The sequence below is a fragment of the Myxocyprinus asiaticus genome, chromosome 37 (genome assembly GCF_019703515.2).
Source record: "Myxocyprinus asiaticus isolate MX2 ecotype Aquarium Trade chromosome 37, UBuf_Myxa_2, whole genome shotgun sequence".
Lineage (NCBI taxonomy): Eukaryota > Metazoa > Chordata > Actinopteri > Cypriniformes > Catostomidae > Myxocyprinus > Myxocyprinus asiaticus.
The window spans coordinates 28,990,406-29,006,051 of record NC_059380.1 but is presented as its reverse complement, the minus strand read 5'-3'; the positions used below and the strand labels follow the sequence as shown (position 1 = coordinate 29,006,051).

General features: G+C 35.0%; 1 protein-coding gene across 2 annotated transcripts in view; it reads left to right on the top strand.

Moving 5' to 3' along the window:
- Positions 1-283: 283 nt before the first annotated feature.
- The window catches only part of nr1d4b (nuclear receptor subfamily 1, group D, member 4b), a 32,904-nt gene continuing 17,541 nt past the window's right edge, over positions 284-15,646 (top strand). For both annotated transcript variants that reach the window (XM_051676624.1, XM_051676623.1), the window contains exon 1: positions 284-438. In XM_051676624.1, the coding sequence (XP_051532584.1) occupies positions 423-438 (16 nt within the window). In that variant the 5' untranslated portion in view covers positions 284-422. The remainder of the gene's footprint in view (positions 439-15,646) is intronic.

Here is a 15,646-nt window from a genome sequence, read left to right as displayed (position 1 = left end):
GAGTCTGGTGTGTGTGTGTGTGTGTGTGTGTGTGATGCTTGTGCATGCAGTTCCATCCTGGAGAATGATGCCAGCACAATAGAATTGGCTTTGAATTCTTGGGCTTTTTATTGAAGGAAAGCATTAATGTAATGTACACTATACAGCCTTTAAGGACAGCTCTCAAACACTGAAGACAACACATTGCCCTGCTTATACCTGAAGGACATCTGACTTGTGACTATCCACCTGATCTAGACTGAACTTTTTGTTTATTTTTGAGGAGTGCGACACTTTCGTGCATTGTGCAAAGGCATATTTGATGACTTTTACAAGAGGTTTCCTGACTTCATGAAGTTCTCACTTGTATGGAAGGAAATTAAAACAGAGAGAGTTATAGACTGCTTATTTGCATTTTCATCAGCAACATCAGGGACAGAAAGATGGACAACAGTCCAGGTGAGTCCAACATGAATATACATCAATGTCGATTAAATATGTTAAAAAGGCAAATACTTGCACCGATGCAATAGATGTCATTCGGCAGGTTTATAGTTATGTATATAGTTATGTTTTATTTGAGCCAACTTTGTCATTCATTTAAATTCCTTATTTTACTAAGCATCTTTATGATTTGTTTTTTTATTTATTTTTTTGAGTTTATTGATGTCAACGAAGTGCGTGTTTTCGTGTTGCACTGTGTTGCGCCGTTGCGTGACGGGTGACCGATGTTGGACAGACACTTCCTTGTTGTGCCGAATCTTACTTCCTGCCAAATACTTTCTCCCCACTAACGGATTGGTCGCCATCCCTTAAAGCCCATCCCAACACCCACGCCCAAACATAACCTTACTAAAGAGTCATCGGTCCCTATCCCTAAAGCCCACCCCTACACCTTCCCCTAAACAAAACAAACTAGGGTCAAAATCACTTGCAGCTCTCAGCTGAGAGTGCTGTCGGCAAGCTAGCGTGCTCTTTTCATTATTGTTATACATTTATTACGCATGAAAAGGATGTTTTATAAAACTGTTCTGGACAGGTGGTGGTGGTGTCGGAACTGTTTCCGTTCAGTTTCATTTGTAAATTTAGTACACAAGGTTTCCAGTGGGAGAAAAGTTCAATCCAACCAAAACTTTAACTTGGCTGGCATCCGGTATTTCCTTTCCGGCCGGATTACTTGTGTTCACCGTGGTAAAGTTAGTTTGACATTCGACATTCGTTAGTTATTCGGTTTCGCGTTCCCGCGCTCCCTTCAGTCGACAAACTTATAAAGATGTCATTAGCACACTTGGTTTAAAGGAGGTACAACTGTACTATATGGGCATAAAAATTGGATTCAGAACAGTCAGCGCTTGGTGTGGCTGTAAAATTATGCCTGAAATGCTCCAATGTGCTTTGACTGCCTAGCAGATGTAAGGGACCGTATGAAAACACCACTCACTACGCTAAAACATAGGAGATGTCCACTCATTCGTTCAATTGACGTGCAAGTTATACATGAAAATAAAATAAAATAAAAAAAAAAAAAAAAAAAATAACTAAAATACATATTCACATTCAGAATGTTATAATAACTTCCCAGAGGATATATGGACTTACTACAGGTGAGATTATTACAGTATGATCAATTACATGAGTACAGTAATCAATTATTTTAGAAAAAAAAACAATCACTAAAATTCACCAAAATTATATTTTAACATTCTAAAGGGTGTAGTAACTTCCCAGAGGATAGATGAATTTACTACAGGTGAGATTATTACAGTATGGTAAATTATATTAGTACAGTTATACATTATTTTAGGAAAATAAATCACTAAAATTCACCAAAATTATATTTTAACATTCTAAAGGCTGTAGTAACTTCCTAGAGGATAGATGGACTTACTACAGGTGAGATTATTAGAGTATGATCAATTGCATAAGAACAATAGTCAATTATTTTAGAAAAAATATTCACTAAAATTCAGCAAAATGATATTTTCTCATTCTAAAGGTTATAGTAACTTCTCAGAGGATAGACGGACTTACTACATGTGATATTATTACAGTATCATCAATTATATAAGTACAGTATTCAATTATTTTATAAATAAATTAACCAAAATTCACCAAAATTATATTTTCTCATTCTAATGGCTGTAATAACAACCTAGAGGATAGATTAATTACTACAGGTGAGATTATTACAGGATGGTCAATTATATAAATACAGTAATCAATTATTTTAGAAAAAAAAATCACTAAAATTCACCAAAATCATATTTTCACATTCTAAAGGCTGTAGTAACTTCTTAGATGATAGATGAATTTAATACAGGTGAGATTATTACAGTATAATCAATTATATAAATACAGTAATCAATTATTTTAGAAAAAAATCACTAAAATTCACCAAAATTATATTTTAACATTCTAAAGGGTGTAATAACTTCCCATTGGATTGATGAATTTACTACAGGTGAGATTATTACAGTATCATCAATTATATAAGTACAGTATTCAATTATTTAATAAATACATTTACCAGAATTCACCAAAATGATATTTTCTCATTCTAAAGTCTGTAGTAACTTCCCAAAGGATAGATGGACTTACTTCAGGTGACATTATTACAGTAAAATCAATTATATAAGTACAATAATCAATTATTTTAGAAACATATTCACTAAAATTCACCAAAATGATATTTTCATATTCAGATTGTTGTAGTAACTTCCCAGAGGATAGACCGACTTAGTACAGGTGAGATTATTACAGTGTGATATTATATAAGTACAGTAATCAATTATTTTATAAGAATATTCACTAAAATTCACCAAAATTATATTTTCATATTCAGATTGTTGTAGTAACTTCCCAGAGGATAGACTGACTTAGTACAGATGAGATTATTACAGTGTGATATTATATAAGTACAGTAATCAATTATTTTAGAAAACAAATCACTAAAATTCACCAAAATAATATTTTAACATTCTAAAGTGTGTAGTAACTTCCTAGAGGATAGATAAACTTACTACAGGTGAGATTATTACAGTATGGTCAATTATATAAGTACAGTAATCAATTATTTTAGAAAAATATTCACTAAAATTCAACAAAATAATATTTTAACATTCTAAAGGCTGTAGTAACTTCCTAGAGGACAGATGCACTTCCTACAGGTGAGATTATTACAGTATGATCAAATACATAAGTACAGTAATCAATTATTTTAGAAAAATATTCACTAAAATTCATCAAAATGATATTTTCTCATTCTAAAGGTTGTAGTAACTTCTCAGAGGATAGACCGACTTACTACAGGTGAGATTATTACAGTATGATATTATAAAAGTACAGTAATCAATTATTTTAGAAAAACAATCACTAAAATTCACCAAAATTATATTTTAACATGCTAAAGGGTGTAGTAACTTCCCAGAGGATAGACAGACTTACTACCGGTGAGATTATTACAATATGATATTATATAAGTACAGTAATCAATTATTGTAGAAAAATATTCACTAAAATTCACACAAATGATATTTTCATATTCAGATTGTTGTAGTAACTCCCCAGAGGATAGACTGACTTACTACAGGTGAGTTTATTACAGTATGATATTATATAAGTACAGTAATCAATTATTTTAGAAAAATATTCACTAAAATTCACCAAAATGATATTTTCACATTCTAAAGGCTGTAGTAACTTCCTAGATGATAGATGGACTTACTACAGGTGAGATTATTACAGTATCATCAATTACATAAGTACACATAATCAATTATTTTAGATAAATATTCAGTAAAATTGACCAAAATGATATTTTCTCATTCTCAAGGGTGTAGTAACTTCCCTGAGTATAGACGGATTTACTACAGGTGAGTTTATTACAGTATAATCAATTATATAAGTACAGTAATCAATTATTTTAGAAAAAAAATCACTAAATTTCACCAAAGAGTGTAATAACTTCCCAGAGGATAGATGAATTTAATACAGGTGAGATTATTACAGTATTGTCAATTATATAAGTACAGTAATCAATTATTTTAGAAAAGACATCAATAAAATTCACCAAAATTATATTTTATCATTCTAAAGGGTGTAATAACTACCTAGAGAATAGATTAATTTACTACAGGTGAGATTGTTACAGGATGGTCAATTATATAAGTACGGTAATCAATTATTTTAGAAAAACAAATCACTAAAATTCAACAAAATTATATTTTCACATTCTAAAGGCTGTAGTAACTTTCTAGAGGATTGATGAATTTACTACAAGTGAGATTATTATGGTATGATCAATTATATAAGTACAGTAATCAATTATTTTAGAAAACTATTCACTAAAATTCATAAAAATAATATTTTAACATTCTAAATGCTGTAGAAACTTTCTAGAGGATAGATGCACCTACTACAGGTGAGATTATTAGAGTATGATCAATTACATAAGTACAGTAATCAATTATTTTTGAAACATTTTCACTAAAATTCACCAAAATGATATTTTCTCATTCTCAAGGGTGTAGTAACTTCCCAAAGGATAGATGGACTTACTTCAGGTGACATTATTACAGTATGATTAATTATATAAGTACAGTAATCATTTATTTTAGAAGAATATTCACTAAAATTCACCAAAATTATATTTTCATATTCAGATTTTTCTAGTAACTTCCCAGAGGATAGACTGACTCACTACAAGTGAGATTATTACAGTATGATATTATATAAGTACAGTAATCAATTATTTTAGAAATAAAATCACTAAAATTCACCAAAATGATATTTTCATATTCTAAAGGCTGTAGTAGCTTCCTAGAGGATAGATGGATTTACTACAGGTGAGATTATTACAGTATCATCAATTACATAAATACACATAATCAATTATTTTAGAACAATATTCTGTAAAATTCACCAAAATGATATTTTCTCATTCTCAAGGGTGTAGTAAATTCCCAGAGGATAGATGAATTTACTACAGGTGAGATTATTACAGTATAATCAATTATATATGTACAGTAATCAATTATTTTAGAAAAAAAAATCACTAAAATTCACCAAAATTATATTTTAACATTCTAAAGGGTGTAATAACTTCCCAGAGGATATATGAATTTACTACAGGTGAGATTATTACAGTATTGTCAATTATATAAGTACAGTAATCAATTATTTTAGAAAAGAAATCACTAAAATTCACCAAAATGATATTTTCACATTCTAAAGGCTGTAGTAACTTCCTAGAGGATTGATGGATTTACTACAGGTGAGATTATTACAGTATGATCAATTACATAAGTACAGTAATCAATTATTTTAGAAACATATTCACTAAAATTCACCAAAATAATATTTTCATATTCAGATTTTTCTAGTAACTTCCCAGAGGATAGACTGACTCACTACAAGTGAGATTATTACAGTATGATATTATATAAGTACAGTAATCAATTATTTTAGAAATAAAATCACTAAAATTCACCAAAATGATATTTTCATATTCTAAAGGCTGTAGTAGCTTCCTAGAGGATAGATGGATTTACTACAGGTGAGATTATTACAGTATCATCAATTACATAAATACACATAATCAATTATTTTAGAACAATATTCTGTAAAATTCACCAAAATGATATTTTCTCATTCTCAAGGGTGTAGTAAATTCCCAGAGGATAGATGAATTTACTACAGGTGAGATTATTACAGTATAATCAATTATATATGTACAGTAATCAATTATTTTAGAAAAAAAAATCACTAAAATTCACCAAAATTATATTTTAACATTCTAAAGGGTGTAATAACTTCCCAGAGGATATATGAATTTACTACAGGTGAGATTATTACAGTATTGTCAATTATATAAGTACAGTAATCAATTATTTTAGAAAAGAAATCACTAAAATTCACCAAAATGATATTTTCACATTCTAAAGGCTGTAGTAACTTCCTAGAGGATTGATGGATTTACTACAGGTGAGATTATTACAGTATGATCAATTACATAAGTACAGTAATCAATTATTTTAGAAACATATTCACTAAAATTCACCAAAATAATATTTTAACATTCTAAAGGCTGTAGTAACTTCCTAGTAAATAGATGCACTTACTACAGGTGAGATTATTACAGTATGATCAATTACATAAGTACAGTAATCAATTATTTTAGAAAAATATTCACTAAAATTCACCAAAATAATATTTTAACATTCTAATTGCTGTAGTAACTTCCTAGTAAATAGATGCATTTACTACAGGTGAGATTATTACAGTATGATCAATTACATAAGTACAGTAATCAATTATTTTTAGAAAAATATTCACTAAAATTCACCAAAATAATATTTTAGCATTCTAATTGCTGTAGTAACTTCCTAGTAAATAGATGCATTTACTACAGGTGAGATTATTACAGTATGATCAATTATATAAGTACAGTAATAATTTTTTTTTAGAAAAATATTCACTAAAATTCACCAAAATTATATTTTCTCATTCTAAAGGTTGCAGTAACTTCTAAGAGGATAGACTGACTTACTACATGTGAGATTATTACAGTATCATCAATTATATAAGTACAGTATTCAATTATTTTATATATAAATTAACCAAAATTCACCAAAATGATATTTTCTCATTCTAAAGGCTGTAATAACTACCTAGAGAATAGATTAATTTACTACAGGTGAGATTATTACAGGATGGTCAATTATATAAGTACAGTAATCAATTATTTAAAAAAAAATCACTAAAATTCACCAAAATTATATTTTCACATTCTAAAGGGTGTAGTAACTTCCCAGGGGATAGATAGATTTACTACAGGTGCGATTATTACAGTATCATCAATTATATAAGTACAGTAATTAATTATTTTAAAAAAAATATTCACAAAAATTCACAAAAATTATATTTTAACATTCTAAAGGCTGTAGTAACTTCCCAGAGGATAGACAGACTTACTACAGATGAGATTATTACATTATGGTCAATTATATGAGTACAGTATTCAATTATTTAAGGAATATATTCACTTAAATTCGCCAAAATGATATTTTCTCATTCTAAAGGTTGTAGTAACTGCCCAGAGGATAGACAGACTTCATACAGGTGCGATTATTACTGTATTTATAAAAATATGAGTACAATAATGAATTATTTTATAAAACAATAAATAGTTGTGCTTTTCCACCTCCACTCACATAATTATTGTGCTAGTGTCTTCTTTTCCCCTATGAATTTATACACTGCCCGTTATTTAGCTTTTTGATAGATTATCACGTGTTACATCATCTGCTTTCTGTCTGTACCTGCTACTTGTTCAGGGAGTTTTGTATGTTTCTTGTGTGTCTTTAAATTAAGGCTTTTTTCATCTGGTTTTCTGCCTCCCTGCCTGTTGCGACCAATGCTACTTTATGTTTTTCTTGCCCTGATTTAATGAATTTGCCCTCTGATTGGACTTTCACTATACATTCAGTTCTGTTCTTCCTGCTCTATCCATGAATGGCTGGGTAGTGAGAGCCTAGAAAAGAAGCATACAATGAAATTATTACTTCAAATGAAAGTAAAATTGATACACTTGATGCAAATGGTCCTGACTGAAACAACCATCGATTAAAACCATTGTATCCCTTAAAATCTCCAATGTCACTCAAAGTCAAATAATTAGCAATAACTTCAGTTATTTACTGAAATAAAATGAAAAACACTGCAAATTGACTTGCCTGTCACATTCTTTAAAGAAGATCCCAAATTAATTTAAAATAGTCTTACAGAAGGAATAAAAATATAGAATAATGGCAATAAACTTTTTTGGTGGAAAATTTGTTATGAATTTGTTATACATTTTGTTAATGGAAATGTAGTGAATATACCTAAGTTTAGAAAACATTTTATGACAGCATTAACATAACAACTTGGGAATCATTATAAAAGAGTTTTTGAAAAAAATAAATACCACAGATGTCCTACTTATTTGTTACTGGGAATTATCACAGTAATATTACTGTCATGTTTTAATGTGTTTTAAACATTTTCCACCATGTTTATTAGTCCTGTCTCTTCATTGGTCTATGGTTATGAGTCTTGTTATCAGTTCTGTTTTATCATTGGTTCTTGTTTCATTGCCTTGTTATCATGTTCATTAGTTTAGTCTCGTTATTGGTTGTCTCTGTCATGTGGTTACACATGTTCATGTATTTAAGCCCTCATGTTTGCCATTGTCTTTTGTCAAGTATTGTTTTGGTGTAACGTTGTCAAGTCAAGTCATTTATGTTTGTTTCGTTTTGGATTTCACGTTGTTAATAAATACTGCACTTGGGTTCACTTGTCATCATCTGTTCCTGCCTTCAGCCTGTCTCAACGTTACAATTACTTTTATATCAGGTCTTATCTCACTTCATATAAAATGAAATATCTGATGAAACATCCAGTTGGAGAAATACTCATACAAACACAGTTTCCTTGCATTAAGTTTGCAGTCGAAACTTCAACTGGATGTTGCATTGAAAATGGAGAAGACTCTGATTACAAAAAGCTGGTGGATGACTTTGTAGGAACCACTGAGTCTGACTATCATTGAGGCACAGGACGCAACAGTACATCAGATGACTAAATATATGTAAAGGAAATTATCAGAAAAGACAGCTATACCAGACTTGATATACATTTACTGAAGTCAGATGTTAAAGCATCCTCTCCACAACAGCAATTTTATAAGAACCGTGCTCTAGGAAGCAATAGTGGAGATTTCTCTTGCTGTCAGCAATCAGACTTTATTATGCCATCTCTCCTGTTAAGCCTATAAAACAGGAAGCAGATATAGTATTAACAGAAATGTATAGAATTGTTTCTAAAATAATTGATTTCTGTATTCATAAAATAGAACACACTGATATAATCTCACCTGTTGTAAATCTGTATATCCTCTGAAAGGTTACTACAACATTTAAAATGAGAAAATATAATTTTGGTGAATTTTAGTGAATATTTTTCTAAAATAATTGATTACTGTACTTATATAATTGATCATACTGTAATAATCTTACCTGTAGTAAGTCTGTCTATCCTCTGGGAAGTTACTTCAGCCTTTAGAATGTTAAAATATAATTTTGGTAAATTTTAGTGAATATGTTTCTAAAATAATTGATTACTGTACTTATGTAATTGATGGTACTGTGATATTCTCACCTGTAGTAAGTCCATCTATCCTCTGGGAAGTTACTACAGTCTTTAGTATGAGAAAATATCATTTTGGTGAATTTTAGTGAATATTTTTCTAAAATAATTGATTACTGTACTTATATAATTGATGATACTGTAATAATCTCACCTGTAATAAGTCCATCTATCCTCTGGGAAGTTACTACAGCCATTAGAATGTTAAAATATGATTTTGGTGAATTTTAGTGATTTTTTTTCTAAAATAATTGACTACTGTACTTATATAATTGATCATACTGTAATAATCTCACCTGTAGTGAGTCTGTCTATCCTCTGGGAAGTTACTACACCTTTCAGAATGTTAAAATATCATTTTGGTGAATTTTAGTGATTTGTTTTCTAAAATAATTGATTACTGTACTTATATAATTGATCATACTGTAATAATCTCACCTGTAGTAAATCCATCTATCCTCTGAAGTTACTACAACCTTTAGAATGAGAAAATGTATTTTACTTTTTTTTTTTCTTTCCCATGTATAACTTGCACGTCAATTGAACTAATGAGTGGACATCTCCTATGTTTTAGCGTAGTGGGTGGAGTTTTCAGACGGTCCCTTACATCTGCTAGGCAGTCAAAGCGCATCAGAGCATTTCAGGCATAATTTTGTAGCCACGCCAAGCGTTGACTGTTCCGAATCCAATTTGTATGCCCATATAGTATAGTTGTACTCCCTTTAAACCAAGTGTGCTAATAACATCTTTGTAAGATTGTCGACTGAAGGGAGCGCGGGTAAGCGAAACCGAATATCTAACGAATGTCGAACGTCAAACTAAATTTACTGCGGTCGTGTGTTCACACTGCTATTCATTGACCAAGTCAAGCTCGTGCACCTGTGCGTTTTTCATTCACGGAAACGCTTGCATGATTTTGCATGTCAATAACTTCTTTGAACTTGTGAGAGGAAAACGATAATTTTTCATGAACGCAAACACAATAACATCTTTATATAGCATTACATTTGTATAATGCAGTAAATCCCAGTTATGTTTATAAGCATCACTTTATGGGCTACTTTATCTGAAGAGGCACAAATTGTTTGGGTTGAATAGCCTGCTGTGTTATCTAATTATTCGTTCATTATTGATAGACGAGAATATCCAACGTAGTTTAATGTGATTTTAAAATACTGGACGAATGGCTTATTGTAAAATGAACTTTCATCTGTGGGTGCTATGGTAATGATACATTCTATACTTCTATATAAGATTTTTATTTAATTTTTTATTGGTGGGGGATGCATTTTCTCGCTATACATTATAACACATTTGTTTGAGGCAGTCCATGACATAATCAATTTGCTATTTTGCTGATCACTTGAGGATAACATTTAACCATTGAATTAATTATAGCTGAAATTGTTTTTGATTATGTGGTGCCAGTGATTTCTTAGAAAGTTCAGTTCGCCACCTACATGTCATTCAGGCGTGATGTCGTCAGCGCCAGACTTTCACTGTCACGCGGATCAAAACCGAACTGCACGTGCCACGCTTGATTTACCAGGCACACCCCCACCTTCGCGTGTGTTTGTGTTCCGGCGACCCGCGTGTTTTCATGAGTAGGCTGGTCACTGCGTCAAAGAGGCTTTGATTAAGCTCAGATCTTTCTACTCTTCTCCATGATCTGCCAAACACACATAATACAATATTAGTATTATTATTTTTATTTTATTTTTATTTAACACCGTAATAGATCGGGCTTTTAAAAATTGGATTTAGATAACATGATTGAGCCAAATAGTCTAAAATAAATAGCTGTAAGTTTAAGAGCAAATATTTAAGTCGCATGTACATATAAATCCATGTGCACATTGCCCCAAATGCACACACCTGTAAAGGCTGGTTTATACTTCTGCATCGAACCTAAGGCGTAGGCTCCGCGTAGTGGCCAACGCGTTGGTTTGCATTTATAGTTCTGTGAATACACAGCCAAATGCTAACTATGTTTCATAAATAAACTAAATAAATGCAAGCAAAGTAATTTCTGGATTCAAAAGTATTAATTAATTTACTGTAGCATCAAAAATGAGCATCAACAATAAATGAGGAAATTACTGCATTTGAGTCGCTTAAATCATACTACATAAATATTTTGGCATACTTTTGACGTTCCTTGATGAAAAAGTAATCGTCAAATTAATTAATAACTACTCGCCTGAATAACACAAAATAGGTGTTGATTTAAAGACTTTAAAGTGCATATAGGCAATGTAACCAACTCTTACCAGGAGCTTTTTATTTGCTGACAAATTAGAAGTGTTCCTTTTCCATAACTTATGAAATATGATTATTTACTGAACACATACTGTCAAACATATGGTCAAATCATCGTGCCGATCGGAAAGTTCGCCAGTAGAATACAAATCATTATTTCACTCACATATCAAATTAATATCAAGTAAAGGCCTGGAGAAAAAAAGCTTTTGGAGTGTATAGCTGTAAACAGGTATCTTTTGTCCTGTTTCGATTGTAACTTCATGAAAGAATAAAAAAATAAAAAAATCAGCAGATGCTCCCGATTGAGAACATTTCTTTAATGGTCACGAGTCCAAATACAATGTGATATGATGCAAAATGTGACACTGCCTCACACATCCTTGATATCCTAGGGGCAGTCTCTGGTTAAAATGGACCAATCACAGCTGTTGTGGTCTGCGTTGACGTGACGTGCAGTTAAATTTTTGAAGAGGTGCACGTCAGGCTACGGCGTAGGTTTGACGCAGAAGTATAAATCGGCCTTAAGTGCTCTTTATGTTCATCAAATCTGATGCTTAATGCACTCATTATTATTAATTAAAGGGCTTACTATTGCTGTTACAAATTATTAAGTGAATTACATGAAAAGTGAATGATAACAACAAGATATTTGTTCATTTGTAGCATGAAGTCTATATTCACATATTGTACTGCATGTGGGGAAGTGTCTCCAAGAAGATATCCTGTATATTCTGTTTATTGACCTACTTTTCAAAGGCAGCATCTCTGAGGACATTCAGCTCTCTGTACAAACCTTGAGAAACAAGGAGGCATGAAATCATAGCCTCCCTACTGAATCTTTAATCTGAATCGAAAGCTCACCTATCAAATTGTTTAAAATGTCCTTTACCTAATGTGTGCTTGGATCACTGCCTTTAAAAAATAAAATAAAAAAAAGAACTGTCAAACTCTCAGATAAACCTATTAACAACCACTGACCCATGAACTTCACTGTTGACCGAACAGCTAGTATTAATGCCCCTGAAAGCTTATAATGAACTATACAGTTGGGAAAGATGAGTGGGCTTCTCTCTCATTCTCACAACACACACATTTAGAGGACATTTTGTGCACATCAAAGTCTAGAAAATGTACTGTTGTACATGTGTACTCAAACAATAATGTGGCAACAAATATAATGGACAACAATTTTGAGAGTAAATACACTGGGATCAGCTTTAATTGGTCAAGTAAAGCAATTCGTTTTACACTATGAAGAACAAGAGTATTACAACACTATACAATACAGAACAACAGCACCATACCACACAGTGCAACAAAAATGTATATTAGTCTATACAGACACTGTCTGTGACACTGCTATGATTAAAGTCCATTTAAACAGTAATTAAATATTCAGTATGCAAGACAGGTTTTTTTCTATACAGTTTTCTTGTAAGCACTTGTCAGCATTCAGTATATCTGGAGGACTCATTTCTGTGGGTGTGAAGCAAACAGTTGGTTTTCCCTCACAGCAGTTTTGACAGAAGGACAAATTCTTACAATAATTGAAATGACTCATGTTCAATGACACCCTACTCTCATTCTCTCACATTCACCCATGTGCATAAGATACATTACACTTGGGAGAGGTTAAAGTTTCATGATGTCTGGGGAAATTATGTGAATCTCTTAAAATACAACATTGGTGGTGAAAATGCTGTGTTGTGTTCAGTTGAATTAGGAAGTGTCTCTTATAATACATTTTGTGAAGGTGTTAGGCTTCACTTGGGCCATAGGCTAACCACCATTGACACTGAGGGGGACATATCCCCCTGAATATAAAGAATAGTATTACTATTGTATTATTAAAATAGTATTTTTCTGTCTAAAATATAGGGTTACATCCTTGACCTTCACATTTGATAAGCATGTGAGATTATGCAAACAGGTAAACGAAATGAGCCTGGTTTAGTCCTGCAACAGTTTAAAGTTCTAGAGATACTAAACCTCATGAGTCACCATTTACAAAAAAAAAAAAAAAAGAGAGAGAGAGAGACGAAAACAAAACAAGCCCATATGTTGTGAAAACGTGACCATTCATGCATGCACTCGAGTTTCCGGTTACTCAAGTATATAAACAAGGGAGAATAAATTTGGCCTCTGTTACTGCTTTAAGCAATCTTCAAATGTGAGCAGCATGTTACTCTTTTCTCCCTCTCTCTCATGCATTGTGGCTGTTCTCGACACGGGACTGCGAAAAGAGGCTTGTGTTTTCGAGGCGTTCACTTTGTCAGAGTGCCTGTGAGTCGGCGGTCAGGTGGCTGGCAGTACTGTTGCGTGTTCCCGGGTGCGCCACCCGCTGCCAGTGGAGCGTGGACCCTTTCTGCGGTTTGCATTCGAGGGTCGAGCGTATCAGTACAAGGTCCTCCCTTTCGGCCTGTCCTTGTCCCCCCGTGTCTTCACGAAGGTCGCAGAGGCAGCCCTTGCCCCGTTAAGGGAGGCAGGCATTCGCATCCTCAACTATCTCGACGATTGGCTAATCTTAGCTCACTCTCGGGATGTGTTGTGTGCATACAGGGACCTGGTGCTCTCGCACCTCAGCCGACTAGGGCTTCAGGTCAACTGGGAAAAGAGCAAGCTCCTCCCGGTTCAGAGCATCTCTTTACTCGGTTTGGAGTTGGACTCAGTCTCGATGACAGCGCGCCTCACGAACGAGCGCACACAGTCGGTGCTGACCTGTTTGAAGGCGTTCAGACAGAAAACAGCGGCTCCACTGAAACTCTTTCAGAGGCTCCTGGGGCATATGGCATCCTCAGCGGTGGCCACTCCGCTCGGGTTGATGCATATGAGACAGCTTCAGTACTGGCTTCAGACTCGAGTCCCGAGATGGGCATGGCGCCGCGGGACACATCGCATGGCCATCACGCCGATCTGTCACCGCCTCTTCAGTCCTTGGACCGACCTCATGACCTACGGGCAGGCGTTCCCCTTGAGCAGGTCTCCAGGCGCGTCGTGGTTATGACAGATGCCTCCAAAATGGACTGGGGCACTGTATGCAACGGGCACGCATCCGCCGGCTTATGGACAGGCCCGCGGCTGCGTTGGCATATCAGCTGCCTTGAGTTGCTTGCAACTGATTTGGAGTCGATTCGGGCAGGCACAGGTAGACCTGTTTGCCTCCCAAGAATCCTCCCACTGCCCACTTTGGTACGCCCTGACTGAGGCACCTCTCGGTATAGATGCGCTGGCACACAGCTGGCCCCCTGGACTTCGCAAATATGCGTTTCCCCCAGTGAGCCTACTTGCACAGACAAGGTCAGGGAGGACGAGGAGCAGGTCGTCCTGGTAGCACCCTACTGGCCCACCCAGACGTGGTTCTTGGACCTCACGCTCCTCACAACATCCACCCCCCCCCCCCCCCGGCAAATTCCCCTGAGGAAGGACCTTCTTTCTCAGAGACGGGGCACCATCTGGCACCCGCGACCAGACCTCTGGAATCTCCAGGTCTGGCCCCTGGATGGGACACGGAAGTCTTAAGCGGTGGTAGACATGATCACTCAGGCTAGGGCCCCCTCTATAAGGCGCCTGTATGCCTTTAAGTGGCGTCTGTTCGCTAAGTGGTGTTCTTCCCGATGCGAAGACCCCCAGAGATGCGCAGTCGGATCGGTGCTTTCCTTCCTGCAGGAGAGGTTGGAAGGGCGGCTGTCCCCTTCCACCTTGAAGGTGTACGTTGCTGCTATAACAGCACACCACGACACAGTGGACGGTAAGTCCTTAGGGAAGCACGACCTGATCATCAGGTTCCTGAGAGGCGCCAGGAGGCTGAATTCCTTCAGACTGCGCCTCGTTCCCTCATGGGACCTCTCTGTAGTGCTTCAGGGTGTACAGAGAGCAGTCTTTGAAGACTGCCCTCCTGACCGCGCTTTGAAGACTGCCCTCCTGACTGCGCTCACTTCCATCAAGAGGGTAGGAGACCTGCAAGCGTTCTCTGTCAGCGAAACATGCCTGGAGTTCGATCCGGGCTACTCTCACGTGATCCTGAGACCCCGACCGGGCTATGTGCCCAAGGTTCCCACGACCCCTTTTAGGGACCAGGTGGTGAACCTGTAAGCACTGCCCCAGGAGGAGGCAGACCCAGCCCTGATGTTGCTGTGTCCGGTGCACGCTTTACGCATCTATTTGGATCGCACGCAGAGCTTTAGAGTCTCTGAGCAGCTCTTTGTCTGCTTTGGTGGAC